The following is a 17,384-nucleotide window of genomic DNA, read 5'->3' as shown; positions in this document are numbered from 1 at the left end:
TCCGGATCAGACGGTCGATCGAAAATCTCGATCGCATTGCTTCTAACCGGTTCCTTAGTCCTTGACCATTGATCAACTGTTTTCGGGACAACGTTTTAAGGCCCGCATCTGGCGTTGGTCTACAAAGCAAAAAATAGAGCGTAGCATAAGAGAGCAAGAGCGGACACTTACGGTTGCTGATGTAGTAATGTTGCTTTGCATCGGTATGGCGCGTTAGCGTTTCTTCGCCACCGCCATGCACCGCCTCCTTCGGTCCGTTCGTTGTAGCGATCGGGGCCATTCTCTGGTCAGCTTTCAAATCTCCGCCTAACGGCGCCGAAAGACTGTCGATGGTCCGTTTGTTGATAATCACTATTCCGATTTTATCTCGCAACGGCCAATTAAACACCGATCCGGCTTGTAATGCGTCTACTTGAGGTGGGCCACTTAAGGAGCAAGGTGTTCCGGTGTTCTGCTTCCGGTTTTGCGGGCTCTAATAATGTCCTACTCGTTGTTTCGTGGCGCGTTTGTTGTATTTCATGTGCCCCGACAAGCACTCAAGGGCGACAGTTTTTGCACAATCTCTTGCTGGTGTCCCTTGTTTTTCTTCCACTGCCGATACAGAGGTCAAGGGTTTGTTCTCGTGTGGACAAAAGAATTGCGGAAGTACAACATAAACACTGGCTAAGGTTAATGTTTTTTTGTTGACAAACACACCAGGATTCACAGCACCAAGGAACCACGTGAACCGGATAGGCCAGCAACCAAATATCGTAACCAAAACAAAAACCTATTCACTCGAGCGTTGCTGGTGCAACTGCAAGCTGCTATCGTTTTTTACGTAAATTTCAGAGCGTTCTGTGCGCCAAGATGCACCCAACGAATGTAGGTCGAAAGCTTTCCTCTTTCTCTTGCACTATTCGCTCTCTCGGTCTGACACGAAAATTGCAAGGCTGATGCACTTGTTTCTGCACTCAACATACGGTTTTCGCTAACGCTCGCTCTCTGCTCGCTTATACGGCGGCCAGGCACGCGCACTACTCTCTCGATTGCAACGAATGCACTAAACACTGGCCGGGTGGGCTGGTCTCGCGGTACTACTCCACACTCCACGGTTGCGGGCGTAATGGTGTAAGGCAATCGCGCGCGCGAAGTCGCCTATCGGTCGCGCCTTGACGGAGGCAGCGAAAACAAAAACACGTTCTTGAATGGCCGGAACCGATCATACAGCCTCCGTGAAGCAATAACTCACCGAGCGTTGACCATCAGAAAGGTTGTTAAACCTTCCTTGTTCTTGCGCCGCGTTGGTGTGTGTGCGTGTGCGATCAAACACACAATGCAGCAAGGAGCACCAATCGACCCCACTAAGAATTTTCTGTTCTCACAGTGAGCCTTTGCCGGATCTGCGCCCGTATTGGTCGTAAAAGGTAGATGCAAACAATAACAGCGCACAACGATGCTCACGTTGCAATCGGCACCGCACCGCAGATAGGACGAAAGTCTTCGAGGCTCCAAGTACACGTCAAAACAGTATGATCGGAAACGAAGCGGTGGAACAATCGGCGGTCAATCTTCGGAACCGCACAGCACAGCAACGCGCTTCTTCTTCCCTGGCACTTTTTATGGCCCACGCGGAACAGCGATAAGAACCGTGCGACTTCAAATCTATTGCTTCACCGGTGGCCTTGTTTACTTCGCTTGAGCCGGAGTTATATAAAGTGTGACCTTAACCTTGTTCTATTCCCGATCCGATCGGTTGCCGCTGGTTCTTCACTGAAGTGGTCGGACGAGGTGTGTTCGATCAGTTTTCGCAACCCGAATCGCTCATAACCTCCGACACGACGGTGACAGGATGGCAGCACGAGGCCAGTTTTCCGGTGCGTTAAAGCCAGCTTAATAGAATGGTGTCTTCCCGGCCGGCTTTTAGTTTGTTTGGGGATAAATCACGCACGCGTATCAACAATCACTACCGAGCCACGTGCTCAAAAGGCGATCTGACTGAGGGACGACTAATTTTCACTTCACGCTCTATGTGCGAAAAGATTCCAAACTTATTTTTTTTACAAACGGTGCTCTGGTAGCTGCAAGAGTGATCACGAATGGTAACTCGGCTCTGGTTTGCGACAAATTAACGGCGTGACGGACGAATGGCGAATGGTTAAAAATAATTCTTGACCAGCAGTCGTAACAAGCGGAGGACGCGGACAGAATCGAATAGCATTGGCAAGCGTGGTCGTATTGAATTTGTACCATGCCACCACTTAAGCTGATTGTGCCGATTGTGGTGGCCACGCGTGCGCACTCAAACCTCAAGCATATGATGCTGTCGTCCTGAACATTAACGAACGTCGGTTGTCTCGAGATGGTCAGCGAAATGATGCGTGTAAACCGGATTGCTTTTGTTATCATTTGCCAACTTGTGACGGACGGTGGCGCCGGTTCAAAGTGCGAAATGCAATCATCCTTCGAGCTAATCTTTTACTTTATTCTCCAATGCGTCGGGCAAAAAAATTAACAATCAACTGGAACAGTTATTATTGGTATGCTCAATTGACCATATGTTTCCAGTGAATAACTTTTTCTATTCTATTCATATTGAACTATTGTATCTTCGGAGAAAGTAGATGTTCATTGTTTGTGATGTAGCGATTATAGGCGATGAAAGAGTAGCGATAAAAAAATCGTTCTAGCAACATCTGTTTTATCCTATTTGAATGTTTCAACAAATCACTTTCGCTTTCATTGGTCATATTTTTGAATTTTTATTTACAAGTTCTCGAATCAAACTGCAACAAACGTATGAACCTTGGTCGTTTGACAGCAAACACAATTGCGTAAATACTGACGTTTCTTAAGGGCGACAAACATCTGTCACTGAGGCTTGTTTACTATTTTGTTTAGATTCCTTTACGTCCTGCGAGGAACGACAAATCTTGCAATGCCGCCGAAAAAGAACAAACCGATTAAACAGAAACAATACCTCAACAATGTAGATCTACCACTATCCAAAACGGGAGCTAAAGTGCTGAAAGCCACAAATGAAAATGTTCATCCGCAACCGCCAACCGTCGTAAAATCGATCCTGAAACCAACGCCAGCTCCTCAGCAATTGTCCGCGGCAACTGGAACGGGAACCAAAACCGACAATAAGTACAAACAACCGGAACTTCACTCGACGTTGGCCGTGCGGAAACAAATAGAGATGGTGAAGCAGCAAGCACACAAAGCTCAGCAGCACGCCATCACCAGCATCGGGGAGCTCACTCCGCGATCCCAAAAGTTAATAAAATCTCAGGTATGCACGGTGGTGGTGTTTGCGTTCTTCTGAGCATAGACCAAATGTACAAATTTGTTTCAATTGGGTTTTTAGATCACTAAAAAGCTGAACTACCAGTTCGATCACGCTGCGTTCAAGGAACTGGAATCGGTTAATGTGAACGATTCGGTACTGCAGCTGGTTCTTCACTGAAGTGGTCGGACGAGGTGTGTTCGATCAGTTTTCGCAACCCGAATCGCTCATAACCTCCGACACGACGGTGACAGGATGGCAGCACGAGGCCAGTTTTCCGGTGCGTTAAAGCCAGCTTAATAGAATGGTGTCTTCCCGGCCGGCTTTTAGTTTGTTTGGGGATAAATCACGCACGCGTATCAACAATCACTACCGAGCCACGTGCTCAAAAGGCGATCTGACTGAGGGACGACTAATTTTCACTTCACGCTCTATGTGCGAAAAGATTCCAAACTTATTTTTTTTACAAACGGTGCTCTGGTAGCTGCAAGAGTGATCACGAATGGTAACTCGGCTCTGGTTTGCGACAAATTAACGGCGTGACGGACGAATGGCGAATGGTTAAAAATAATTCTTGACCAGCAGTCGTAACAAGCGGAGGACGCGGACAGAATCGAATAGCATTGGCAAGCGTGGTCGTATTGAATTTGTACCATGCCACCACTTAAGCTGATTGTGCCGATTGTGGTGGCCACGCGTGCGCACTCAAACCTCAAGCATATGATGCTGTCGTCCTGAACATTAACGAACGTCGGTTGTCTCGAGATGGTCAGCGAAATGATGCGTGTAAACCGGATTGCTTTTGTTATCATTTGCCAACTTGTGACGGACGGTGGCGCCGGTTCAAAGGCGAAATGCAATCATCCTTCGCGGAACTGCGTAACATAGAATATAGTGAAACACTTGATAAAGTTAGCGTTAATAATCTCCGGAAGACGCACTCAACAGCATCTCAAGTATGGTTGATCTTTTACTTTATTCTACAATGCGTCGGGCAAAAATAATAATAATCAACTAGAACAGTTATTATTGGTATGCTCAATTGACCAGTAAATAACTTTTTCTATTCTATTCATATTGAACTATTGTATCTTCGGAGAAAGCAGATATTCATTGTTTGTGACGTAGCGATTATATGCGATGAAAGAGTAGCGATAAAAAAAATCGCTCTAGCAACATCTGTTTTATCCTATTTGAATGTTTCAACAAATCACTTTCGCTTTCATTGGTCATATTTTTGAATTTTTATTTACAAGTTCTCGAATCAAACTGCAACAAACGTATGAACCTTGGTCGTTTGACAGCAAACACAATTGCGTAAATACTGACGTTTCTTAAGGGCGACAAACATCTGTCACTGAGGCTTGTTTACTATTTTGTTTAGATTCCTTTACGTCCTGCGAGGAACGACAAATCTTGCAATGCCGCCGAAAAAGAACAAACCGATTAAACAGAAACAATACCTCAACAATGTAGATCTACCACTATCCAAAACGGGAGCTAAAGTGCTGAAAGCCACAAATGAAAATGTTCATCCGCAACCGCCAACCGTCGTAAAATCGATCCTGAAACCAACGCCAGCTCCTCAGCAATTGTCCGCGGCAACTGGAACGGGAACCAAAACCGACAATAAGTACAAACAACCGGAACTTCACTCGACGTTGGCCGTGCGGAAACAAATAGAGATGGTGAAGCAGCAAGCACACAAAGCTCAGCAGCACGCCATCACCAGCATCGGGGAGCTCACTCCGCGATCCCAAAAGTTAATAAAATCTCAGGTATGCACGGTGGTGGTGTTTGCGTTCTTCTGAGCATAGACCAAATGTACAAATTTGTTTCAATTGGGTTTTTAGATCACTAAAAAGCTGAACTACCAGTTCGATCACGCTGCGTTCAAGGAACTGGAATCGGTTAATGTGAACGATTCGGTACTGCAACCGGCTCCCCGTTCAGCGGCGAAGGCGCGATTTAAGTTCCAGGGAAAAAAGGATCCCGAACCGTTGCTGAGCGATTACTTGAACCCGATCCCGCCACTCTACGAAATGCAACCCTATGTACCACCGCAAATAGCGCCTCGTAATATAGCCATCAGCGGATGGAACAATTTCGATAACATTATGCGAGTTTTCAAACGGATTGATCCCATTGACTAACTGCACGGCGTGTTGTGCGAATAAAATGAACCTCGAGTCGTCGAGAATGAAAAGTCCAGCAAAGTGTAGAACGAATGTAACGCATACTGAGCATTTATTGAATTTCATGGTTTGTATGCCTGTTTATGCATTTCTGTAAAGGGAAAAGATTCATCTAGTACAATGTTTTCAAGGTGACATCTATTTTTCCTCAAGTGCACTACCATTAAATGCTGAATTCCGTGTTTTTGTTTTAATGTTATTCAAATATAAATTTTGTTCCACGATTTGCTTATCATTTCCTCTTCTTGTGTGCTGTTCATTTTACACTCTATTATCATCACAGCGATCCCAGATTTTTCGGATTATCGTACTTGCACCGACGCGATTGCATTTAAAACTCAGATACCGCAAATGGCGAGGAAGATTCTCTTCAGTTTTGTTAACATTCATTCGAGGGGATTCCGACAAAACCAACGACGTTTCCGCCGTGTTCCGAAGTAGAGTAGATCCCACACGCCGCTGTCCCTTTTTCCTTAGTTATCCAGTATTCTAACATTTGAATATCATCACATTATCGTTTGCCCGGTTCCCCCATTTCTGTGGCCTATACGTTTGTTGAATTATTCAATTTAGCACTTTTGTCCTTTAGTCTTTAGTAAAATGGTTAAAATTTAATTCCGATCTCACACTAATAATCATCGGATCGATTTTCGCGTGGAGAGTAAATTTAAAATAACAATAATAAAAACGAATAACGAACAATCACATTGCGAAATCAAACGGTGGTCTAACTTTATTGAAGAGATAAACATATAAAAATATAATGCAACAGAAAGTGTCTATTGGAAATAAAAATAGGTACCAAAATAGAACTATACTATTGTTCTGCGATCGTAGTTTACCTACCCGCGCGACAAGCGGCCAAAGGTGAACCAAATGCACATTAACAATAGCGTCCATTAGCATTCCCAAATTATTGTAGACATAAACTAAAACGTTAAAAATTATACGAACAAAAGTTATGTGTTATCTAAACTATTCCATTCCTTACTCGTGCCCGCGTAAAAGCATAGTTTACCGAACGCGCCATTAGACACACTATTAGATTTTTACTCTTAAGACATCGTCCTAGGGCTAACCTAAACATGGCTTTCATCCATTCATTTCCTGTTTTATGTCTTTTTTTCTTGTGCTTCACACATATTCTTCATTTTATTTAATCTTGCAAGAAACAGTTATGAAATAGAATTGATTGTTGATACCGTTTCTTTTGTTTGTTTCATATATAGTATCTCGTTTGTTTGTTGTTGAAATCGTGTAATTGCTTAATGCATTTTTTGCAAACTGCTGTTTTTCCTAGAGACCTAGAGCACATTATCGATTATTAGAATAATTTTACCTTATCTGTGGGCACAAATTAAATTCTTGTTATTTTATGATAAGAACCATCAGTGAAAGAAGAAACAAATAGGATAAGAAAAATGCACGTACTCGAAGCGCATACGTCACACACATACCAGATACCTTAGGAAAGTTTTCTTTTGGCATGTACGGGAAAGGAATGAACAACGCAACGCGTTGCTATCCGGGAGTCTTGCGTAATTTTTCGTAATCAATTGATAAAAGGAATGGGAAAGCTGCACGGCGGCGGATGCTGGATCATCTGATCGATCAAATGGCCGAATGAATTCGAATGCGATAAATGCTTTGCAGACAAATCTCGCACCTACTCCCGGGTCTACCTTGTGGGAAATCAGTAAACAGTAATCAGTAGTGCCACGAGCGCTCGATGCTACGAAGAAATATGCACCGGGATGGGAGGAAAGGCAAAAATGACAAGATCTGGGAACGGCAACAAGCGCATAAGTTGTGCTAGTAGTTTGTGGCAACTCGCCTCAAAACAAATCCTCAAGTTTTGCTGCTGGTTGCTGTTGGAATGCTGTTTTTCATTGACTGTGATCTCTTCCGGCGATAAAAACGGTGCAGATGCTTCTCGTTGCCCCGCTGTCGATGGTTTACGGTTTCGGTAGCAAAATTTAACGCAGCGCAAGTGAACACACCGCGATGGCCGCTTTTTTTCGCTTCGTCATCGTGTTGAACTACTGTTGTCATTTGTACCTTCTTGGATGGATCCTTCGGTAGGCTTTTTTAAATTTGTACCACCTCTTCGTGCCTGCAAAAGATCGATCACCAACAACAATAGTAGCTGCCATAAAGGATGATCGAATATGGTAAATCCACTAACTCCTGCAAATGTTGTTAAATTGCGAGATACATCGACAAAGAATGATAGTAGTAGCGCCAACACATTCGCGCAGTATCGCGGACCGATGTCGTAGAGCAAACTTTGTCACCGCCAGCATCGGCCACCATCATCCCCAGCAACGACCGCAACACTCGGTTGTTTATACATTCTTCCGCGACTCAACTGGGAGCGATAATCACACACCGTCAGCGGTAAATACCGCTGATGCTCGAAACACTTGTGCTGCGCAAGTCGTTGGTGGTGATCGGTTTGATGGTGTGGTGCTTGATGATCACAACCACTTTCTCGCCCCAGCTGCTGCTGCTGTGTCAGCATCGAAATGTACTCTTCGCTGCTCGATAGCGTTGCCGTATTATTATTATCGGAATAATAACAAAAAACGTAATCAAAACGAACGAATCGTAAGCAGAATGATGATGATGTGGCTGGCGACGTTGGTGACGGTGGTAATCAAAACTGAAGGCAACGTCGTGCAACGTTGGTGGCAACAGCGACGGCCGGTCAGTTTCAGGATATCTTGTTGCGCCACCAGGAAAACAGAACGAGCGGGGAGCACTCTTCAATGTTGAGCACGAGCACGAACGATATGAGCTGCACGAGGCAGATCGCAAACAGGATCGGCAGGTCGAGCAGCTGGCGCAATTTGCCGTAAAACTGCAGCTGCTCCTCGTAGTCGGGAACGACGGTTGCCGGAACATCGCCCGGGTGCTGCTGCTGCTGCGTCCAATCGCCGGTTTCTGGAGACGAAAGGGGGGAGTATGTAGAAAACAATTCGCAAAAGTATGGTGCAGTTGCGTCTTATTACCGAAAGCCGGGTGCGACGATTTTTCTTCACCGATCCAGGGCTGCATTTCGTCGATGCAAACTCCGAGATAGTTGTTGTCACGGCGGTCCGGTTGTGCCACGTTTAACTGGCGGCGTTTAAGGTATGCCTTTTTGCCAGTTCGCTCGCTACCTCCACCAGTGCCAGTGGCCCCAGTGGCGGTAGCATGGACCGTCAGCATTGGAAAAATGTTGAAAAACAGCTGCACAACTGCCATAAACAGTGGCAATGCGGCGGACGAAGAAGTGGAAGCTGAAGTGGCCGTCGGATATTGCTTCGGAGGAGGATAAGGAGTAGTAATCGGGTGCGATACACAGTCGCCAGAGAACGCATCAGGCGCCGTGCGGGAAGCCGAACAGAGGGACGGGATGGAAGAAGGAGCAAGGGAAGGGAGGGAGGAGGTAGCCCCTAAGGCAGGAGCCGGGCACGGTAAGTCTCAGCTAGGGTATTTGCAGTATTGGGCGTACGTAAGGTCGTAGCCCGAAAAGCGCGAATATTGGATATCGCGGCGCTTCCACTGGTCGATGGTTCCCAGATGTTCAATCTCGCGGTTCGCGTTCGCGGCTGGTGATGTCTGCAACGGGACCGGGACCAAGTGCGAACACAATGAAACAAAGCGATCGTTAAACTATAATTGTTCCCGCGAGCGCTTACCTTATTCGCAAACACCGTCACAATGAACTTTCCCGGCTGGAAAGTGCGAATTACGCGCGAAATAAGCTCGGCGTACGCCGTCGACGCAAGGTTGCTCTCGAAGCTGACGTACGAAAATTCCGGCTCCGGAGTGATGTGGATGGTCATGTAGCATCCCTAGAAAAAGTGTAAGCAAAGCAAAGATTCGCATTGAAACTAACTCACTGATCGCTCGCTTAAACGGGAAACGATTTGATAAAATGGAAACGAGACGACATGTGGCGGAATGCAAAGCACTGGAATAGGAATGATAGGATCCGCAATGTGTGATAAGCAACACCACGAAACCACACACCTCTCTTCCTCTAGTGACCCTCTTTTGCCCGCGGGCTTACCTCTTTGTATTTTTTTCCACACTGCCGAAGAGCACGGAGGAAAATACACAAAAAGTACACGTTAAATAAAAAAGGAACAACATAAGTATGAATCGTTTGACTCATGTTTTTCGCGCTTCGAGCGAGCACACTCTCGATACTTACATTCTTCGAAATGCCATTCATGGAATAGCCGCACGGATCGAAGAGATAATCATCGATGACCATGCCGGGAATGAGTCTATGAATTCCCGATTTCTACAAAACAGTCGAACAAAAAACGGAAAGCATTAAATTGAGGCCACCAACCAGCAACCAGAGGCTCGCCCGACTCGCGCGTACCTGCGTAGCCTCGTTGGCCGTGCTGCACTCATCTTTGGTGAAAATGGCCATCACCTTCGGATCGAGATCGGTCATCAGGATTTCGATCGTCTGGTCTGGGTCCGGCAGCTCCTGCATCATCATGGCTGCCTCAATCGTCTGCAGCTCATGTTGCTGTTGGTCAGCCGAAAGATGATGAAGATGCTGCTGCTGCTGCTGCTGCTGCTCGCGGTGCAGCTGATGAATGTGGCCGTTGCGTTTCTTAACATTGGAGCCCCCTCCCCCGCGGCTCAGCGTGTACAGATGCCAGCAGTCGCGGTTGATCGCCCCGAGACTGTAGGCGCGCCCATCGTCGAAATATGAGTCAAGGAAGGCGACCTCCTCCTCGAAGCCGCGGTGCGGCGAAACCTGCAGCTCCGGGCGCTTGTAGTTCTTGCGCGAGTAGAACAGATCCTCGATCTCGGCGTAGCCGCCGATCTCGGACGCGAGACGAAGCAGCGGCTCGAAGCACTGCAGAGGCGTCGTAGTTCCGCACGTCTTCAGAATCCAACGCCGCTTCGAGACAAACATGCTGCTCTCGCTGTTAATGGTAAACATCAGTGGGGTCGTCAGTGCGGCATTCGGAATAAAACAATGGTAGGATACAACGGCCCATGCCGTTTTTCGTAACGTAACACTTGTGAAGTAGGTCATCGTGATTAAGTAATCCCCGCGAAGATTCCCCCAGCTTTCAAATATAATATTATGTGTTTACAAGTGTTCTGTCGATCAGCTTCGGTAGAATTACATAACGCGGCTACGCGAATCCCGCCATTCAATGGCGGGTCGACTACAGTCCGTGACATGTAAATTTCTATCTCTTGGTTCGCAACCCGCTATCAGCAACAAATGAACCCCGACGACGCAAGGCTCTAACGAAGGGGTTCTTATCATTTCGGCGGACATCGCCAGTAGTTACTATCGCCGCGTTATAGCGTTCGACGAGCACATATGAGCAATCTGCAGACGCAGCATCAATCAGCGAATGCTCCCAGAGTCCCAGAACAGCTTGAAAACGCGGTACGAATGGGAGGTTATCGCAGCGAAAATAACCTTGGTAGTGTCGCTTCACCGATAAGGTGAAGCATTTCTGCCTCAAGCGCATCGTTTCCTATTCACCATTTCAAATATAAATTCATCGCTAAAAATAAAAATGGTTGAAACGTCAAGATGATAGACACAACATAGATTTGGTAAATTGATCTTATAAGGTCAAACTCGGATATGGCCGTTTTCTTGCCGTATTTGCTACGATCGTGGTGAGTTCATTGAACGGCACCGAAAGTCGTGGTGGTGTCAGTTTAAAATTCGCTTTCGTTCGAGGAAAGGTCAAGATCGTGACACGTACTGATCGCGAGCGTTTGATCGTCGAACAACCCAATACACACTCGCAGCTAGAAGAAAGAGAACCGCGACCGGCAGATTTGTTGATTGACAGCGACCGACCGAGAAATACTTTTGTCACTGGCCAAAGAACGACGCTATCGACTAAAAAAGAAACACCACCACATCGAGGACGACCAAATACTTAAAACACTTTTTAACCAGGACACTAAGTAGCACTTCGATTGTCAGTAGAAATGCAAGACCTTCGTAAACAATCGCTGTGTTGAGAAAAGACTTAGTCCGGTTTACAGCAAACCTTTGCCACCATGGTGTAGGTTAAAACGACCCCAACACACGTACGATGTTCGATGATTGTGACGCAAATTTCGTTTGGTACACAAACTTGCCGTCAACGGAGCGTTTTCGTATGTATTTCTTTTGTTTCCCCCAAAGTGAAATAGTCACAAAGTTTATAAATAATTCAATCCGCTGATTGTTGGTCCAATGGCCCAAAAATCCCAAAACGAACACAACAAGATGGTCCGACATGGCGCGGATGCCAAAAAGGCACACGGCTGTACGGCCAAAGAAAAGCCGGGAAACCCAGCTCTGGGGAAATGATTTTTTTATTTATATTCGTTCGAAGACAGAAATTTGTTGTTGGTAGCCAGCTGGTAGCCGTTATTTTCAACGGTATGCTATGCATAGTAGAAATGTTGCACAAAAGGCAACGAAAACTGTGCCCCGAATAAGCGGATGCAATTTGCAAAATTGGTGCGAATATTTTTCCCTTTGTTGCAGAACTGCTACGTGCAAGTATTTACCCCGAAAACTAAGCCCGAAGAGTGGACCATTTGCTCAGAAGGTAGAAAGGATAAAATGGCTCTGTTAATGGCTGCCCCATTACAGCAGCGGGAACACTTTACCGCGATGTTCTATAGAAGGTACACACTATTGGCCAGCCTATAAGACTTTTTTTGTATTCGTACCTTAGCACATAAGCATCGATCTGGTCGTTTCTGGTGAAGCTAATGATTTCACAGCGCACCGTTTTCAGCAGCGCATCCCACATCGGTCTGTAACGAGAAGAGAGAAAAAAAGGGCTCAATAATGCGATATAATATTATGAAAGTGACGATTATCCTTCAACTGCCAGTCACCGCACACGGGGCACGCCACGGACGTGAAGGGGGAAGGTTCGTGTGCAATTTTCGTCGAGTAGCTGAAAAATCGATTATGTAAGCGAAGAATGATGCCAGACCCCGGAATCCACGAACCGGTAGAGTAAAAATTACGTCTAATTTCACGCCCAAGGTCAAAATGGATTCGCTCAGCAAATTATTGTCGACCATTTTAGGCACCATATGAATTAATAATATGACACACCCAAACACGCTTTTTGGAGCAGCGGGTTCGAGTTTTGCAAACCCTTCTCATGTTTTTTTCTATCCACGGCTTCACGTTCGACAGAATGGAATGAAAAATGGTTAACGCGGCGGCTGTCGTGTATTTTAACCGTGGCCTGCCCCAAACGAAACGATATCGGAGCTCGGCCAATGTCCCCATAATTGCTAACGGGCACGCGGAGGAACGTGCTCGTCAGCCTGGCGGCAGCATTTCAGAACCATAATATTTTTAAAACAATATGGATTAGCCGCTCGACACTGTTTAGCTTCCCATGGGAACTAACAGTAATAAAATGGAAACTCTTCCATGTGATTCAATGACTAATCAGCAAATGTAATAACCGAATTGCAAGATAACCGGCGGCTTTGTCCCTGCAGAGATTGCAGACTATGCTAACATGGACGGAAGCGCTTCTGATGCCATCCAGACGGAGCCTTGTGATGGCCGTAAAACTGGTTTGCCTTATTGCATTCATTTATGGTTATACGTGCACATTTTATGGAAAACACGAAGAAACCCGTCAGCTTTCTAGGGACGTCTTACTGCCAGCTCTGCAAAAAATAGCATGAATGTCAACTAAACCTCACAAAATAAAGATAGTAAGTAAGGCTTACTTTAAAGTACAACAAAATATTCTGGCACGATCTTCAACAATGGAGTTCATGTTTCATCAGTTTATCACGTTTCTAACACGTTTGAACCGGTTTCGGGTGATTATTGCATTCGGTGTTATCGGATCGGTATCATGCAGTAAAATATAAAATATCAAGCGGCGTGTGATCCGTATCACTCTCCGCGCGTTATCTCTGACGCGATCAATCAACCGAGCGATCATCATCGCGTGCATCGTGTCTTTGCGGCGACAAGTGCGTCACGCACACACGTTCAGCTGACAATTGTGTGTCGCCACGTGGTGTGTGCTGATAATCATGAGCCGCTTTGCCGGCTTATTAGTCCGCCTCGGTTTGATACCCTTAAGACCCCGCGCAGGATGGCAGCGCACATGGTAGCCGATTGGCGTTGGAGCATAGAACAGGGCTACAATTTTGCTTCTGTGCATGAAACTGTCTTCCGGGATCCGGGACAAAGCAACGACGATAAGTTTGGTCCACTTGCAGTTTGGCGTAGACCAACGTTTCCCTTTTCCAACCATCGTTGATTGCACATTGTAAATATGCTTATCTGATTGTTTTCCGCCACATAATACAGGGCCACAACGGAGTGCCGGTGCCATAAGCCGCTGTTCAACGATATCGCCCTTATGTTAAGTGAGTCAGAGTTGTATCGTAAGGCATTTATGTGACGCGTGTTTAGGTTTCGTGGTGATTATTCATACCCTCTTTTGGGCCACATTGTTGCAAACAATAACGACCCATGTGTTTGACGGAAACGTAAGCAATATCAACAATATTGATTTTTACATTGAAATACACTGTACATAATCTGTCGAATATCTCATGGTCCCGTATGCAATCGAATTGAAGTATCAGCATGTAGCAATTTGATTGGCAGAATGCAAATGTTGGCTTCAGGATCGAGGCTATAGAAGTGTGCGGACGGAAGGATTCGTCCGCGTGTGCGTATGCGATGTCCGCAGACACGCGGGAACGAAATAGCTCCACGCGGTCGGTGCAGATGTGTGCGTGAGGCGGCGGATCCGAAAACGTTCTGGAACGTTCCGTAGACGTTTTTCATACAATTTTAGTCTCTTATTCAACTTTAGAAAGTAGTTTACTTAAACTAATGTACTAGAAACGGCAATTTAACATATCTAAGGCGAAAAAGACATTAAATGTTAGTGTTTCATGTTGAGTAAAAACGATTTAAACAGGCAAATACTTGGAGACTCAGATGCCGGTATTAAGGTGTGCCACGACGAAGGAGAAAGCTGTCGTCGCTCGTGTAATGTTTTAAATCTTCCAATTACGCCCAATAATGCCTCCCGTAACTCAAAGATTTACGTACAGCGAAACAAGTCACATACGTCAAGAAGTGCATGCCGAACGTAAAAAAATGAGAACCATTCAACCTGCGCAAATAAGATTTTGGCATCAATCGCTAGGAGAAAAACCTTGGAATTGAATCCGCCAGACTCTTACAGTGTTTGCACCACCTAACCAATTCGCGCACGTGTTCACATACTATCAAGCGACACCCCAGTGGACACAAGTGGCGTTCCGGAGGACTTGTAGCGTTGTGACAGACGACATTTATTTGAACAGCAATTTTGGAAAACATCCCCAAAACCAACCCCCGCTTTTCCGGGAAAAAATAAATAAGGCAACATTTACCTTTCAGTGCCGTCACGGTGAACCGCCTGTCTAAATATGCGACGTGGCGGCACCCAGTAACTAGACTCATTACCTTGGCCTTGCCCTTACCACTTGACATCTAGGCGGAGACCGACCGAACAAGAATAAGTGTAGCAAAGCACTTAACTTTGTAGCTGTGTTTCCATAGTTTCTTTCCAAAATGTTTACTTATTTAAATTTTGGAGTTTAATAAAGCATTCACAGCATTACAAATAAAACAATTCAGCTCATTGTATCTTTGTTGCATTTGACGCCAATCTCTAACGCATCAACACATTCTTATCATGATGATAAAATGAAGGCAATTATCGCGATTAAATCGCCGCCTCCCGCTTGATAAAGACGATCGCCGTTACATAATGTTCTCTCGCGGATTTTCTCTCAACAGCTGAGAGCTGTCAATCCTCGTAATGGGAAGATGTATAGAACGTTCGAGCGGGCACTCTCCCCACCAACCGTAGCCGGTATTTCAGTAATTATCTCAATTATCTAAACTCGTGTTCATTAGAAAAATAGCCGGCAAAAATCACCGGCTGATCGGACGAACAGGATCTTGTTTATCTCCGGGACCAATAAACACGAATCTTGAACAGCAGGCGGACCCAAAAACACACACATACTTGCTTCATATATATTTCTCAAAGAAAGCGTGCATAAAACGGATCCCGCATAAATCTAACATTAGCTCCGTCACACACACATAGGGGATCGGCTGTCCGCAAAAAAAATCAGCGAGTTCAGCTGATTTGGGAAATAGTTGCACACACACACAGTCACATGCGGCGCACACACATGGAAAAGAAAGGGAAATTGGTGATTCGCCGGCGCAGAAATGAGAGAACTTTTGCTGCGACAAACAACGACACGACTGCCACCAACACACGCGCGCACGGCAAGGACGACGGGAAAACTTACCTGGGAATTTTCCGCAAATCGGCACCCTTGTTCGCTGGGTTCGGCTCGAACCAGATCTCCAGCAGCTTTTCGACGCCTTCGAAAAAGTGTATGTCCTCCCTGCTGCCGCCATTACTGCTACTATTACTACTACTACTCATGTCCTCCGATTCAGCCATTCTTCTACGCGCTAGTGGCTATCCTGCCAGTAAGAGTTCACTTTTGATTTTTGCAACGACCAAAGTAGCTCCCGCAAAGCACACTACGATTCGGCACTCTATCCGGAAAATAGTACCGGCAACGGTAGGGGAAACGGTTTAAACACACTGCACTGGCTCAACACTGGGACTCCGGAACCGCAAAATTCGCAGCAACAAAACAGGAAGGTTTTGCAACGTAAACACCCTTTTTCACCACGAAATGATGGTGAAGAAAAGGGCTACAACAGATAAATCTATCGGTTATCGGTCGGGAAGGATTCTTTTCCTTCCAATGCTGGGAAAATCGATCAGCCGCGAGAGAGGGAGACAAATTTTAGTCCGAACGCAACGAGCGACGAAAGACGACAAAACGCGACAAAACGCGACAAAAGACGACCAAACGCGACAAAACGCGACAAAACGCGATTCAAAGCGTTCCCGGGCTCTTCCCAAAAAAAAAAAAAAGTAAAATAAGAAAACATGAAAATCTGACTTTTGAACCATACCTTTCTTAACAGAAAATGACCAAGTGCCGAACGGGAAAGGGGACAGCATGCTAGAGCGAGATAGTCGATGTTTTTTCTATTCTCTCTTTTTTCTCGTTTCTCTGCGCCGGTCCACACGTAACGATTTGGCTGCTAAGAAAATATTCCAAATTAAATATTAAATATTCCGTGCAAATTCCTTAACAGAAGTAATCCGTGTAAATTGAAATTACGATTCGACACATTGCACAATTACATTCGACATTTTTCTATCTGGAGGGCCAGGGCGAGCGTAAAAATGTCAAATCGTATATGAATCCGCAGACTCATAAACAATTTGACGTTAAAGATTAATGTCAAATCGTTATTTTCACTTCGTGTGGCCCTCCAGTATGCGCTTATGTCAAAAGGCATAAAGGGTTTGACATAAGCGCAAACGATTTGACATTATAAATTAGTTTTATGCTCTCTTTTACGCTTCGTCTGGCCCCAGCTTGAGGATGCTGAGCAAAAATGTGTTCGTATGTGTGTGTGTGTGTGTGTGTGTGTATGTATGCGTCACGTTTAAAAAATGGAAATTTCACGTTTTTTCACGTTGATCGCAAGGTAATTGCAAACAACACAAATTAACAATACCGATTTAAGAACGAAATGTTTTAAAACATTTAAGTGAATAAGAACGATATGGAGAATGAAAATAAACCATATTAAGTTTGTTCTAGCAATTTAGCACGACGGGCTTTTCATTGCCAGCTAATCTGGAATCTTACTATACGAATATACGAAAATTGTGCCTTACTCATTGTGCAATATGTTTGCGTTACTTAGCTTGAACGTTACATTTTACTTGAATCGTTTTTAATTGATAATCGTTCTTGGAACCAGCTAACTTTGTCGTGAG

The 17,384-nt window shown here is 45.3% G+C and overlaps 4 protein-coding genes across 5 annotated transcripts in view; 2 read left to right on the top strand and 2 right to left on the bottom strand.

Annotated features, from left to right (window-relative positions):
- LOC128274805 (6-phosphofructo-2-kinase/fructose-2,6-bisphosphatase-like) overlaps nucleotides 1-324 on the bottom strand; it is a 64,791-nt gene extending 64,467 nt beyond the window's left edge. The window contains exon 1 of the mRNA XM_053013117.1: nucleotides 172-324. Coding sequence (XP_052869077.1) covers nucleotides 172-280 — 109 coding nt within the window. The 5' untranslated portion in view covers nucleotides 281-324. The remainder of the gene's footprint in view (nucleotides 1-171) is intronic.
- Nucleotides 325-2,917: 2,593 nt separating this feature from the next.
- LOC128270666 (uncharacterized) lies at nucleotides 2,918-3,448 on the top strand. Its single transcript, XM_053008077.1, has 2 exons — nucleotides 2,918-3,274; nucleotides 3,350-3,448. Exons 1-2 carry the CDS (start codon nucleotides 2,918-2,920, stop codon nucleotides 3,446-3,448), a joined length of 456 nt encoding a protein of 151 aa, XP_052864037.1.
- Nucleotides 3,449-4,689: 1,241 nt separating this feature from the next.
- Nucleotides 4,690-5,692, top strand: LOC128273574 (uncharacterized). Its single transcript, XM_053011569.1, has 2 exons — nucleotides 4,690-5,046; nucleotides 5,122-5,692. Exons 1-2 carry the CDS (start codon nucleotides 4,690-4,692, stop codon nucleotides 5,419-5,421), a joined length of 657 nt encoding a protein of 218 aa, XP_052867529.1. The 3' UTR covers nucleotides 5,422-5,692.
- Nucleotides 5,693-8,760: 3,068 nt separating this feature from the next.
- On the bottom strand, nucleotides 8,761-16,022 carry LOC128272249 (S-adenosylmethionine decarboxylase proenzyme). 2 transcript variants are annotated; one of them, XM_053010023.1, is made up of 7 exons: nucleotides 15,820-16,022; nucleotides 12,175-12,261; nucleotides 9,842-10,400; nucleotides 9,665-9,757; nucleotides 9,521-9,541; nucleotides 9,147-9,302; nucleotides 8,761-9,066 (listed from the first exon to the last, which is right to left on the bottom strand). In XM_053010023.1, the coding sequence occupies exons 1-7, from the start codon at nucleotides 15,975-15,977 to the stop codon at nucleotides 8,929-8,931; spliced, it is 1,212 nt and encodes a 403-aa protein (XP_052865983.1). In that variant the 5' UTR covers nucleotides 15,978-16,022; the 3' UTR covers nucleotides 8,761-8,928. The 2 variants fall into 2 exon arrangements, with proteins under 2 accessions (XP_052865983.1, XP_052865984.1); XM_053010024.1 differs by lacking the exon at nucleotides 9,521-9,541.
- Nucleotides 16,023-17,384: the final 1,362 nt, after the last annotated feature.

Source organism: Anopheles cruzii, chromosome 3 (genome assembly GCF_943734635.1).
Source record: "Anopheles cruzii chromosome 3, idAnoCruzAS_RS32_06, whole genome shotgun sequence".
Classification (NCBI taxonomy): domain Eukaryota; kingdom Metazoa; phylum Arthropoda; class Insecta; order Diptera; family Culicidae; genus Anopheles; species Anopheles cruzii.
This window is presented reverse-complemented; position numbering and strand designations above follow the sequence as displayed.